This window comes from Crocodylus porosus, unplaced genomic scaffold (assembly GCF_001723895.1).
Source record: "Crocodylus porosus isolate Cpor-Errol unplaced genomic scaffold, CroPor_comp1, whole genome shotgun sequence".
Classification (NCBI taxonomy): Eukaryota; Metazoa; Chordata; order Crocodylia; family Crocodylidae; genus Crocodylus; species Crocodylus porosus.
In genome coordinates, this window is record NW_017728939.1 from 4,334,277 (window position 1) to 4,346,646 (window position 12,370).

The 12,370-nt window shown below is 44.5% G+C and overlaps 1 protein-coding gene across 1 annotated transcript; it reads left to right on the forward strand.

Moving 5' to 3' along the window:
- The first annotated feature begins 1,128 nt into the window (after window positions 1–1,128).
- Window positions 1,129–10,727, forward strand: HTR1D (5-hydroxytryptamine receptor 1D). The gene is made up of 3 exons (XM_019547715.1): window positions 1,129–1,225; window positions 5,683–5,718; window positions 8,216–10,727. Exon 3 carries the CDS (start codon window positions 8,838–8,840, stop codon window positions 9,969–9,971), a length of 1,134 nt encoding a protein of 377 aa, XP_019403260.1. The 5' UTR covers window positions 1,129–1,225; window positions 5,683–5,718; window positions 8,216–8,837; the 3' UTR covers window positions 9,972–10,727.
- The last annotated feature ends 1,643 nt before the right edge of the window (window positions 10,728–12,370 follow it).

Here is a 12,370-nt window from a genome sequence, read left to right on the forward strand (position 1 = left end):
TCCAGTTTTGGGTTCCACAATTTGAAAGAGATGTGGAGACGCTTGAGAGGGTGTGGAGGAGAGCCACGTGCATGATCAGAGGTCAGGAAAACAGACCTTATGATGAGATGCTGAGAGCCATGGGGCTATTCAGCCTGGAAAAGCACAGGCTCAGGGGTGATCTGGTGGTCACCTATAGGTATATCGGGGTACTCATCAGGATCTGGGGGAATGTCTGTTCACCAGAGCACCCCAAGGGATGACAAGATCAAATGGTCACAAACTCCACTGTGACCAGTTCAGGCTGGACATAAGAAAGAACTTCTTCACTGTCCGAGCCCCCAAGGTTTGGAATAGACTGCCGCCAGAGGTGGTTCAAGCACCCACTTTGAACTTTGAGCTTTTCCTGCTGACTTCCTGCCCCTGGGGCATGGGGCTGGACTCAGTGATCCTCCAGGGTCCCTTCCAGCCCAAAGGTCTATGAAGTCTATGCCTGGTCTTATTGTATAGAATTCTCCTTATCCAGCTGTTCCAGTGGCTTAACACTCTTACTATTAAATATATTTCTTCTTACCAGTTTGAATTCATCTAGTTTAAACTTTCAGCCATTGGGTTTTGTTCTGTCTTTGCTAAATGAAAAGACCTCCTACTGTCTGGCATCTTCTCCCCAAAGATGTACACATAGATCGCAATCAAACAACCTTTTCATCTTCATTTTGATAAACTGAAAAGACTGAGTTCCTTATGTGTCTTCCTCTCAGTCAGATTTTGCAGATCTCAAATCAACCGCACACAGCCTTCTCCAATTTCTCAACATCATTTTAATGTGTGTACACAAAGAATGGATATAATACTCAGATATTGGTGCACTAAATGCTGTGGATAGCATTGTTCCTCCTACTTGGTACTCCCCAGTTTATACACCAGACATCAAATTAGCCCTCTAAGGCACAGAATAGTGCCAGGAGCTCATGTTCAGTTTGTTACTTCCCATTACCATAAATCCTATATACAGTCTTTGCTTTCCAGGACACAGTGCTCCATTCTGTAAATATTTTCTTTTTTCCTTGAATATGTGCATGTATGTATTTGTATTTATCTTATATTTGACTTTATTAAATGCATGTTTTCTTTTTCCCTTAGATAACTTCTATTTGCTTAAACTAATTTGTTTGGTTTGATTTGGTTTTCCAAAGGAATAAATTTGGCTTTGTCTAAGGACTTTTCTTAATGGAAATAAAAGTAGGTAAGCATTGTAAACAATGTACAAGCCTTGGGAAAATACAAGTTAACTAAATGATTACTAAAGCCTTTAAATCTTGATGTGCTGATCTTAACTTGGACTCTGCAGGTAATTTTCTTTACAGTATCAGTGGAGTATTCATAAATTGAAGGGCAGTAGGTCCTTTAAAGAAAGGATGCTAGGCACATCATTTACAGAGAGATATTGTTTTTACAGACTCAAAGGCCAGATCATACAGAAGTTTTTGCACATATTTAGCTTAATGCACTCTGAATAGTTCCACTGAAATGGAGACAAGGTTCTTTTGGTAAATCTGATCTCTTTTATTAAACCAACTCAAATAAAAGAGATCAGATTTACCTGAAGAACCTTGTATGCCTATGTCCTTAGACCAACATGGCTACAACCTACACCCCTGAGAAGGAGTGCACTATTAACAGAGCATAAAGTTAAGTAAGTGTGTAAGGCATTGCAGGACCATAGAATCATAGAAAATTAGGATTGAAGGGATCTCTGGAAGTCATCTTGTCCAAACTCCCAATGCCTTGCTCAAAGCAGGACCCTCCCCAACTAGATTATCCCAGCCAAAGCTTTGTGTAGCTGGGTCTTGAAAACCTCCAAGTATGGCGATTCCACCACCTCTCTGGGCAACCTGTTCCAGTGTTTTATTACCCTCCTAGGATAGGGACAGATATTACACATAAACCAGTTTAAGTGATCAGAAACTAGTTTAAACCTGTAACAGAAGAGATGTTCAGTGTCATTGGCAACGCATAGGGGGTACACGCAGGTGCACGTGCACCCCCTGAGATTGGCGATGCACCCCCTGAAGGAAGTACTGCTAATGCCTGCAGGCGGTCACCACTCGCCCCTCCCCCTCACCTCCAACACCTTCGGCGGCATCTGCGGGTGGTCGCCGATTGCCAATCGGCGCTCACCCCCCCACCTTGCTCTGGCACTGCCACGGCCACCTGTGGGAGCTCTCTGCTCACTGCCTCCATGCCTGTGCTGCCTCTGCCTGTGGGAAGTCACCATGCCCCCCCAGCCTTTGGGGGCACACGTCGTTCATGTTCAGTGCACATAAACTGGTTTGAAAATGACTGAAACTGGTTTGAGATAAACCTAGTTGAATGTAGTATCATACTTAACTGATTTGGGTCATGCCAGTCTATGCAATGTCTGTCCCAGACTCCTTGCTGGTTTAACTTAAATCAGACTTCCCCAGCATCCCGGCATGCTCTCTGGGCTGGGCAGGGCTCTCTGCTCCACAGCCGGACTGGCCCCACCCCTCTGCTTCCTGGTTGCAGCTCCGGCAGTGACTTGCAGGCACAGCAGTGCCTGCCTGGCTTCCTCCTGCTCTCCCCCACCCCTTATCACTCCCTGCTAAGCAGGGATCCCTTGTCCCCTCTGCCTTACACAGACACCTCAGCATTTGGTAGCAGACCACATGCTGGTATAATCCATGCTATGGCAGACAGCAGTGTCGATTTAGGCCTTTTTGGAGCTAATCAACAGCTTAGCTGGTAATGTCTCTTCACTCCTTCTGTGTTTAAGAAGAGCTTGAACTAATGAGAGGATGTTTGTTTTCTGATGGGGTGATAAATGCCAATAACGGAGCTGATAAATGCTCTGTTATCAAGGAGAGGGGGGAACCCCTCCCTAATCCTGCTGGGGCCTGGCCACATCCCCCTCAGCTCAGCGCTGTGGAAGGGAAGGGAAGGCTGCTCTACCACCCCCAGGCTTCTGCCCTGAGCCACTGCAGGCATGTCCCTGTATGCCTGGGATGTCTGTATGGTTACAAACTGATTTAGCCTAGCCAGGTTAGACTAACCTGCAAAGATTTAATCCATTCAGGCTCAGGCTTTTTGGATGTCTGTCCCTAGCCCTAGTGAGAAAATCTTTTTCTAATATTTAACCTAAACTTCCCTTGCTGCGGCTTGAAACCATTGCTCCTTATTCTGTTATCTGCCACCACTAAGAACAATTTAGCTCTATTCTCTTTCAAACCTTCCTTTACGTAGTTAAAGGCTATCAAAACCCCATTTCAGTCATCTCTTCTCCAAACTAAATAAGCCCAGTCCCCTCAGCCTCTCCTCATCAGTCATGTCCCCAAGCCCCCGAACCATTTTTGGTGCCCTCCACTGGACTTTCTCCAATTTGTCCACATCCTTTCTGTAGTGGGGGCCCCAAAACTAAACACAGTACTCCAGGTATGCCCTCACCAGTGCAGAATAGAGGGGAATAATCACTTCCCTTGACCTGCTGGCAACACACCTAACAAGGCAGCCCAGTATGCCGTTAGCCTTCTTGGCATAAAGGGCACAGTGTTGGCTCACATTCAGCTTATTGTCCACTGTAACCCCCAGATCCTTTTCTGCAGAGCTACTGCCCAGCCAGTCAGCCCCCAGTCTCTACTGGTGCATGGGATTGTTCCATCCTAAGTGCAGGATTTTGCAGTTGTCCTTGTTGAACCTCATGCAATTTCTTTTGGCCCAATCCTCCAATTTTTCTAGGGCGCTCTGAATCCTAGCCCTACTCTCCAGCATATCTACTACTCTGCCCAGATTGGTGTCATCTGCAGACTTGCTGAGGGTGCACTCTATGCCATCTTCCCTAGTCATTTATGAAAACATTGAAAAAAACTGCCCCTGGGACTGACCCCTGGGTGACTCCACAGCTGCCAACTAGACATTGAGCCATTGATTACTACCCTCTGAGCCTGATGCTTCAGCCAGTTTTCTGTCTACCTTACAGTCCATTCATCCAGCCCTTTAGTTTGTCTGTGAGAATGTTATGAGAGACTGCATCAAAAGCCTTCCTAAAATCAAGTTATGCCGTGTTCACTAGTCTCCCCGCGTCCACAGAGCCAGTTATCTTATCATAGAAGGCAATCAGGGTGGTCAGGCTTGACTTACCCTTGGTGAATCCATGCTGACTGTGCCTGGCTTCTCTTCCCCTTGCTCCCAGGGATCTGCCTGTAAACTGCTTACCCTGTTTGCAGCCCCAGTTTGCTGGCTCCTTGGTAGCTGGCTAGACCAGGGCTATAGCTTTAAAGGGCAGAAAGGGTACTGTAACATTGTGTTTCCTCAGCCTTGCAGGTTTATGTCCCACCTTCGGAAAGTCAGGCTTTCTCATACCCCCCCTCCTCCCCCCGTTCTTCAACCTCTGCTGACTCCCTCCCCACCATCGCCACGGGGGGCGGGGTGGAATTAGCAGTCACTGAAGAAGGGGGCATGTGAGAATTGGTGGCAAGGGAAGTGCTGCCATGATTCGCACATCCCCTGGTAGGAAACTTTCAAGCCCTCCCAGGATGGGGAAGCATCCCACATTTGAGAAACTGCTGTGGCCATCCAGCCTTACCTCCTGAGACCATCACCCTGTGACTCTTCCATGGAACAGTAAATGGTGGTTGAGCAAGAACATGCCTTTGCATTGGCTTTTCAGTGTATTTAGTTTGTGATTGAAAGGCTATAGCCATATGTTTGTTACATATGCGGAGGGATGACTCATTCCCTCTGCATAAATCAGCTGTGGCCTGTGGACTGTTAGTCATCACATAATTCATAGGTTGTTGGTAATATAGTTTTAGTCACATAGCATAATGAGGGTCAACTTAAAGGCAGAAGATATAGAACAAAAACAAGTCCCATGGGATGTTCTCTATGACTGATTCACACCAAGAATTGGACTTCCTTTGTTCTTTAGAAGGTGATTAATAATATTGAATTAACTCCCTAGCATGATTCTTGCTAGTGTTCTGATGGATGCAACTAGTCTGATCAGGATGGATAAGAGCTGCTAGTCTGTTTGCATATTTTTATACTACAACATTACATATTTTAGAGGGCACTGTCCCCACTTAAAAATAGTACTGCTTAATGAGAAGTATAGAATTTGACAGCTTGAACATCTTTAGGAGAAAAAAAGATGATTGGCAAAATGTTCAAAATTTAACTGGAAGTTAAAAACCCAGGTGTTTAGGTAGCTATATATCTTTATGAGGCCAAAGACCAGATTCTTAGGCTCCTAAGGCCACTGAAAAGTGTGCAGTTAAAGGCCCAATGGGATCTGATCCGCAGTCCCAACAACTGTGCTTCCTGTGATGCCACATGTGCATGCCAGGATGCACAATGTTGGGATCGCAGGTCAGACCCTAATCATGTCCTATTTGCTAGTGCAGGAGGAGCCCAGGATCAGCTCACACAGCTGATCACATCAGACATAGGATTAATCTAGTGCCCATGGGAGAACCTACACATGTGCCCAGCGCCTTCTAATTAACATGTGTCAGAACAGACTTGATCAGTCGTATCTGCTGAAGCGTGCTAAGTAGCACACTTCAACAGCCTCAGTGTCATGTGTATTCAGTGTCCCTGCACATCAGAATGGTGGTGGGGGCGCTTTAACTAAAGCTCGTCGAACATTGTGTAAGTAATGTTTCTAATCTGCTTTTGTTATAGGGCCTTCTGTGACTGTGTGAATAGCACAGCATTCAGGTAAATATACCTTAGCATGTTTCTCAGTTTCTGAAAAAGGCAATTCCATAGCGTCAGTACATTGAAAAATTCTTTTAGATTGACTCCTGGCTCCATTTTTTTAAAAATGGGACCTACAGCAGGCACGCAGAAACCTTCCCTTTTGGGGAGTTGTTTTTTTTGTTACATCTCTGAGCCAGGAACAGTCTGGTATGAGTTTTGGAAAGAAGTGACGTGAAGGAGTGTGCTTTTGCTCAAAAGCTTACCACGTTTCTCTCCCAACTATATATAATTAGTTCAATAAAAGATATCACAAAAAATCCTTGCCTCTCTTAGGTTTCCAAAGACTTCAGGCTTCTCTTTAGGATATGTTGGTATACCACTCTCTGCCTCTCATGGTTTTTCACTGGAAAGTATGGCATTGGCTGTGATCCTAAATGGCTTCTGTTTCAGCTGTTTGATAAATGCTTCACTACCAGGGTTTTGTGTGATGTCTTTTACTGGATCAACTGTATAGTTGGGAGAGATGTTAGACAAACTTTCAGACTCTTTGACGCTTTAGTCAGACACAGGCTAAACTAAATAATAGAAAATAGGTCCATTTTTAACTCCATGGAAAAGCAAACAGTCTGCTTCAAGGAAGGGAGGGGGGTTGTAAACTAAGAGTGAAGAGGTATTATCAGGAGTGTTTGTAAGACAGAAGTATTACAGTAAAGTAGGCAGGCTGGTTTAGTCGAGCAAGACCGTTCTAGGAGGAGGTTGTTACTGTCTGTGGAGTGCAGAGCGATTAACACAAGGAGTTGCTAGACTGTAATGAGTCATAAAGCCACTGTCTGTGTTAAGTCCAGATTTATTATGAAGCTTATGACTTTCTGTTCTCAGGCCTGTCTTCTGAAAGTGTTCTGTGGATTTCTGCTGAGCATGAGGACTGAGGGGGCAGAAAGGGAGTGGCTGTTCTATGAAACGTGTGCTCCCACTGGCTTTCGGGGGTTTCTGTCCTTTATATTTTTTTCTGTGAAAGTGCATTCTGGTGCACAGATTTTGTAGTTGCACCCATGTCATTTCCACGAGGGTATTTGGCTTATTGGAAGAGATACATATTACCTTCTGAGATAAACATGTGTGATCTGGTTTCATGATGGAAGACATTGATTGTGGTGGCAGTGAAAACATGTTGGCAGGTTTTGCATTATTGTTGAGGTAGGGTTGTGCCCACTTGGTGTCTGTTGATCAGAAAGGAGTTTGCTTTTAATGATTAGTTGGGTCACGTTAGGTAGTCGTGTGAAGACCATGAGTGTGTGCCTGTGAGTCAGAGAAGAGGGCAAGCAGGGCCGTGGAGTATTTCTCCCAATGTCTGATCTTTTTCAGTTATTGTCTGCAGTTGCTTGATGGTCCTTCATGTAGGTTCTGGTGTCGGATGGTATGTAATGACCGGGGCGAGTGTAGTCAGTTAAATGGTTTCTTTTGTATTGTAGTAGTAAATTATTGTGGGGTATTTGGGTGGCTTATTCAAAGATGCAGTCTCTTTCTCTGTTGGAGTATCCTTGCTAGGTAAAGGCAGTTTCTAGGTTGGCGAGGTGGTAGACTCCTTGGATCAGATGCAGTGATGTCTGAGAGTCTGTATATAGATTACAGCTTTCATGGGGTGTCTGGAGTGTTTCCTGGTTTTGTGGGCCTAGGCATAGTAATCCATGGGTTTTATGTATATAGTGGCTTGTAGGTGCCATCCCAGATATGTACTGTGGTATCTAGAAAGCTGTTGTGCATGTAGGAGTATTCCAGAAAGAATCTGATAGAAGAGCAGTGTGTGTTGAATCTGTGGTAGAAGAAGTAAGCAAAGCCAGGTGTTGAGTCTAAAGAATGACAATACCATCTATGTAGCACTGGCATAGCGCAGGCTTGATGGCACAGTTTGCTAAAAATTCTTCTTCCAAGTGGCTCATGAAGAGGTTGGCACATTAGAGGACCATTTTTGTGCCCAGAGCTATAGTGGAAATGATGGTTGTTGAAAGTAAAGTTGCTGTGCTTGCAGATGAAACAGGTGATTTGTGCAGTGTGCTGGGGATGGAAATCTAAACGCGGTCCATATTCTTGTAGGTGTTTCGGGGCAGGCAGTACCACAACGAAGCTGCACCATTTGCAAGCAGAGGAGATGTTTGTGCTGCTTGGTTTAAGAAAGTAGTTGCTTTCCATTGTGGCTGCTTGAATCCATGCTCATTACCCTTCATGAAAAGGCCCCATATTTTCTCGGCTCTTTCAAGAGGACAGAGGTCGACAGAGCTTAGGTCGTTGGAGGGAAGGACGTGTGATGATTCTGAATGAGAGCTGTTCTGTTGCTCTTTGACAATTACAGATGTTCAGAGAGTCACTTACTAAATATAAAGAAAATAAGAAATACATAGGAAGAACCTCGGGGCATCATTAGTGCCCATAGGGATTGGACGGATACTGATCACTGTTGTTTTCCATGTTGTCTATTTTATTTTTCCAAGCTAACACTCTCCTTCTCTTTCTCTAGATTTCACAACCAGCTATATCCTTCCTCAACTGGAAGAATAATGACTCCACTCATTGCAGCCATTTACCATCTGCTCATTCTTAAACAGTTCAGCAACTGGACATGCTGTGGTCTCCAGGTCATCGTGACTGGACTCTATTAATCATTCCAGTCAAATCCAGCATCTGAAGATTAAACATGTGTTTCAGAAAAAGCAAATATGATCTGGAGAAGCCCATGAAAACTGAACTCTTCACATATGATAAGGAAAGGCTAACAAGCCTTTCTGGATTTCTGTCCAAAGAAGCAAATACAATTGTGAAAAAAAATTAAGGAATGATTGGTCATCAGCTACATAAGCAATCTTACCATACATGCAAATATATGGCTGAAATCATATCTGGGTGATTACATTAGAATTTACTGTTCTAAATGGACTTACAAAAGACATGATGAAATGGCTTAGGGGACCTAGATGAGAAAAATATCTCGGGTACTGCCTAGACTCCTGCTTCCTAGAGGTTGGTATCTCTCCGGTACTGCTGTCCTAGGCTGACAAATTGTATTGCAGGAGAAATTAAGCAACAATCTTTGCTTCTCTAGAAGGATTAAATTGTACAGGGAACATCAGAAAGAGCAGAAAATGAGTCAGTTTAACTACTCAGCAGAGCTCTCCCTCCAGAACACAGCAAACAAGTCGCTGAACTCCACTGAAATACCGGTGGCTTTGGACGAGAGGCTACTTCTAGGGCTGAAGATCTCTCTGGCAGTTGTTCTGTCTATTATAACTCTGGCAACCATTCTTTCAAACACCTTTGTAATTATCACAATTTTTCTCACTAGAAAGCTCCATACACCTGCAAATTATCTCATTGGTTCCTTGGCACTGACAGATCTCTTGGTATCTATCTTAGTAATGCCAATCAGTATTGCTTACACTGTCAGCCGTACGTGGACCTTTGGCCAAGTTATGTGTGATATCTGGTTATCCTCAGACATTACCTGCTGCACAGCCTCAATTCTGCACCTCTGTGTTATTGCATTAGACAGATACTGGGCCATCACAGATGCTTTGGAGTACGCCAAACGCCGAACGGCCAGCCGAGCAGCCTTTATGATAGCTGTGGTCTGGGTGATCTCTATTTGTATTTCTATGCCACCACTCTTCTGGAGACAAGCCAAAGCTCATGAAGAAATGGCATCATGTTCTGTGAACACAGATCAGATTTCCTACACCATCTACTCGACCTGTGGAGCCTTCTATATCCCAACTGTGCTCCTCGTTATACTGTACGGGAGAATCTATGTGGCAGCTCGCTCCAGGATTCTGAAGCCACCGTCGTTATACGGGAAACGCTTTACCACTGCCCAGCTGATTACTGGTTCTACTGGGTCTTCTTTCTGCTCCATTAATTCTAGCCTTACTGAGGGGCATTCTCACTCAGGGGGCTCCCCAATATTTATCAATCACGTGAAAATCAAACTTACAGATAGTGTCCTGGAAAGGAAAAGAATTTCTGCTTCAAGAGAAAGGAAAGCCACAAAAACACTGGGAATTATCCTGGGAGCTTTTATTTTCTGCTGGTTGCCGTTCTTTGTTGTAAGCCTAGTCCTGCCCATCTGTGACGATGCTTGCTGGTTTCATCCCATCCTACTAGACTTTTTCACATGGTTAGGTTACTTTAACTCACTGATCAATCCAGTCATATACACAGCTTTTAATGAAGACTTCAAACATGCCTTCCAGAAGCTAATACAGTTTAGAAAATGTTCTTAGTGTTGGACCTCTCACTCATCATTGAGCCCATGCAATCCTGCAGCTCAGTTGGAGGCTGTCTGTTCTTATTCTGGTACTGCTTTGGACTGGTAATTGGTGTGCCTGTGGCTAACTGCGTGTTGTGCATGTAACTGAAGACTTGTTGCCAATCATTTTGTATTTATTTTCCATCTGGAATTATATATCTTTTTTGTAGAAATTGTTTCTGGTGTCTTCAGTAATCATATGCTTCTGTAAGATCAGCACAGAGAGGAGGATTTGTAACACGCGGGATGAAATGAAGAGGAAAGCTGCATGCCCTGTGCTGATGGAACAAGAGTTGCCCCATTCTGTCTTGGCTGTGGAATCCAATGAGAGTAGGATAGTGTATTTGTCTATAAGAATTTGGCATGTTTTTTTGCATATAATTGGCAGAAATTCTGCAATGTAGTTCAGTCAAGGAGTGTTTCTACTGAGATGGGGCATGTGCATTAGCTTTATAAAATGTCACCAAATTAAATGTTCCCTGGTACAGCCCCTGGAAAACAATAGAACCAGTAACTATTTTCTGGACAGTTATTCATAGTGTTGTGGGACACTGAGCGGGAGATGGGCAAATGAGCTATGAGGATCCTTCTTTCATTTATTTTGATCACCGGCTTTGAGGGCTCCATATTTGGGGAATTATAACAAGCAGAACGCATTATTTGAAATTTATTTTTATACATTTTATCCTTAATGAAACAGAAGGTGCAGAAATCCTGCAAAATAAATAGCATGAGAAATTATTTTAAATGATGTGCATCTTACTTTGTTGTTTGGGTTTTGCCCTCACAAGCTGAAATCACAATACGATTCTTGGGATGTCAGTACATAGGAGGGGTGGGATGTGTTGCAGCTGAGACCTTGGAATATAATTCAGGAAGTCTAGATTCAGTTCACAGGTTTGCCACAGACTTCCTTTGTAAAGGGAAGAGTTGCTTGAAGCCAATTCCAAGGTATTTCCATAGGTGCCTCTACTTCAGCCTTGAAATGCACCTCACTCCAGAAGGACAATCCTAATCAGCAGGGCTGGACACCAAGATCCTTATACAGTCAGTGGAGGAGTCACAGAGCCCAAGCACTGAGCAGGGAGGTGATAAATAGGAAATGCTAGGTACAGGGGTACCAGTCCTTCTAATGAGTTTGATATTTGACTTAGGGCTTCACATTCGGTATGTCTGTCTTCTGGAGATCCTGAACAATAGTACCTTACCAGAACCAGAGCACCTAACTCACCCTCAAAAGAGCACTGAGTTCAGTGCAAAACACAGCACTCCATATTCACTCTTGAGTGTCATGGCGGTGCCTGCCTTTTGCCTAATAATCTAGTGGTAAGATCACTCACACAGGAAGTCAGAATCCTGGTTCAAGGCCTGAGAAGATCCAAACCCATAGCTCTCACTTTCCAGGAGAGTGCCTGAATCACCAGGCTAAAGATTATAGATTCCATGGACGTTAGGGCTGGAAGGAACCTTGAAGATCATCAAGTCGAACCCCCTGCCCCAGGGGCAGGAAGTCAGTGAGGATCAAAGGATCCCAGCAAGATAAGCATCCAAACATTTCTTGAATGAGTCCAGAGTAGGTGCCTGCACCACTGCTGGAGGGAGTCTATTCCAGGTCTTGGGGGCTCAGGCAGTAAAGAATTTGTTTCTTATGTCCAGCCTAAAATGGTCTTGGAAGAGTTTATGACCATTGATCCTTGTTTTTCCTTGGGGTGCTCTGGTGAGCAGACGTTCTCCCAGATCCTGATGCACACCCCTTCTGTACTTGCAAGCAGCCACCAGGTCCCCCCTTAGCCTGTGCTTTTCCAGGCTGAAGAGTCCCGTGGCTCTCAGCCTCTTTTCATAAGACCTATTCTCTTGCTCTCTGATCATGCGTGTGGCTCTCCTCTGGACTTTCTCAAGCTCTCAACATCCTTCTTGAATTGTGGAGCCCAAAACTGGATGCAGTACTCCAGCTGCGGCCTCACCAAGGCCAAGTATAAGGGGAGGATGACATCCTGAGATTTACTTGAGAAGCATCTATGGATGCAAGCCAGAGTTTTGTTTGCTTTACCAGCTGCGACATCGCATTGGTGGCTCATGTTCATCTTGTGGTCAACCATGACCCCCAAGTCTCTTTCAGCCGTGGCGCTGGCAAGTGTAGCACTGCCGAGCCTATAAGCCTGCTGTGGGTTTTTTTCCCTGAGGTGGAGTACTTTACATTTATTGGTATTGAATGTAATAAGGTTTAATTAGTAGGGGAGGCATCCTCCATCCCTTCTGTTCAAGCCGGACCAGGGCTACCAAGAGTGCAAGATTAATGGGGCCAGAAGGAGAGCAAGCAAACAAGAGCCTAGCTCAGAAGCCCAATGAGGAAGGCTGATCTCTTGAAAAGCA

Bases quoted from the DNA above. Each gene is read 5' to 3' on its own strand.
- HTR1D (XM_019547715.1), top strand. From the start codon at position 8,838: ATGAGTCAGTTTAACTACTCAGCAGAGCTCTCCCTCCAGAACACAGCA.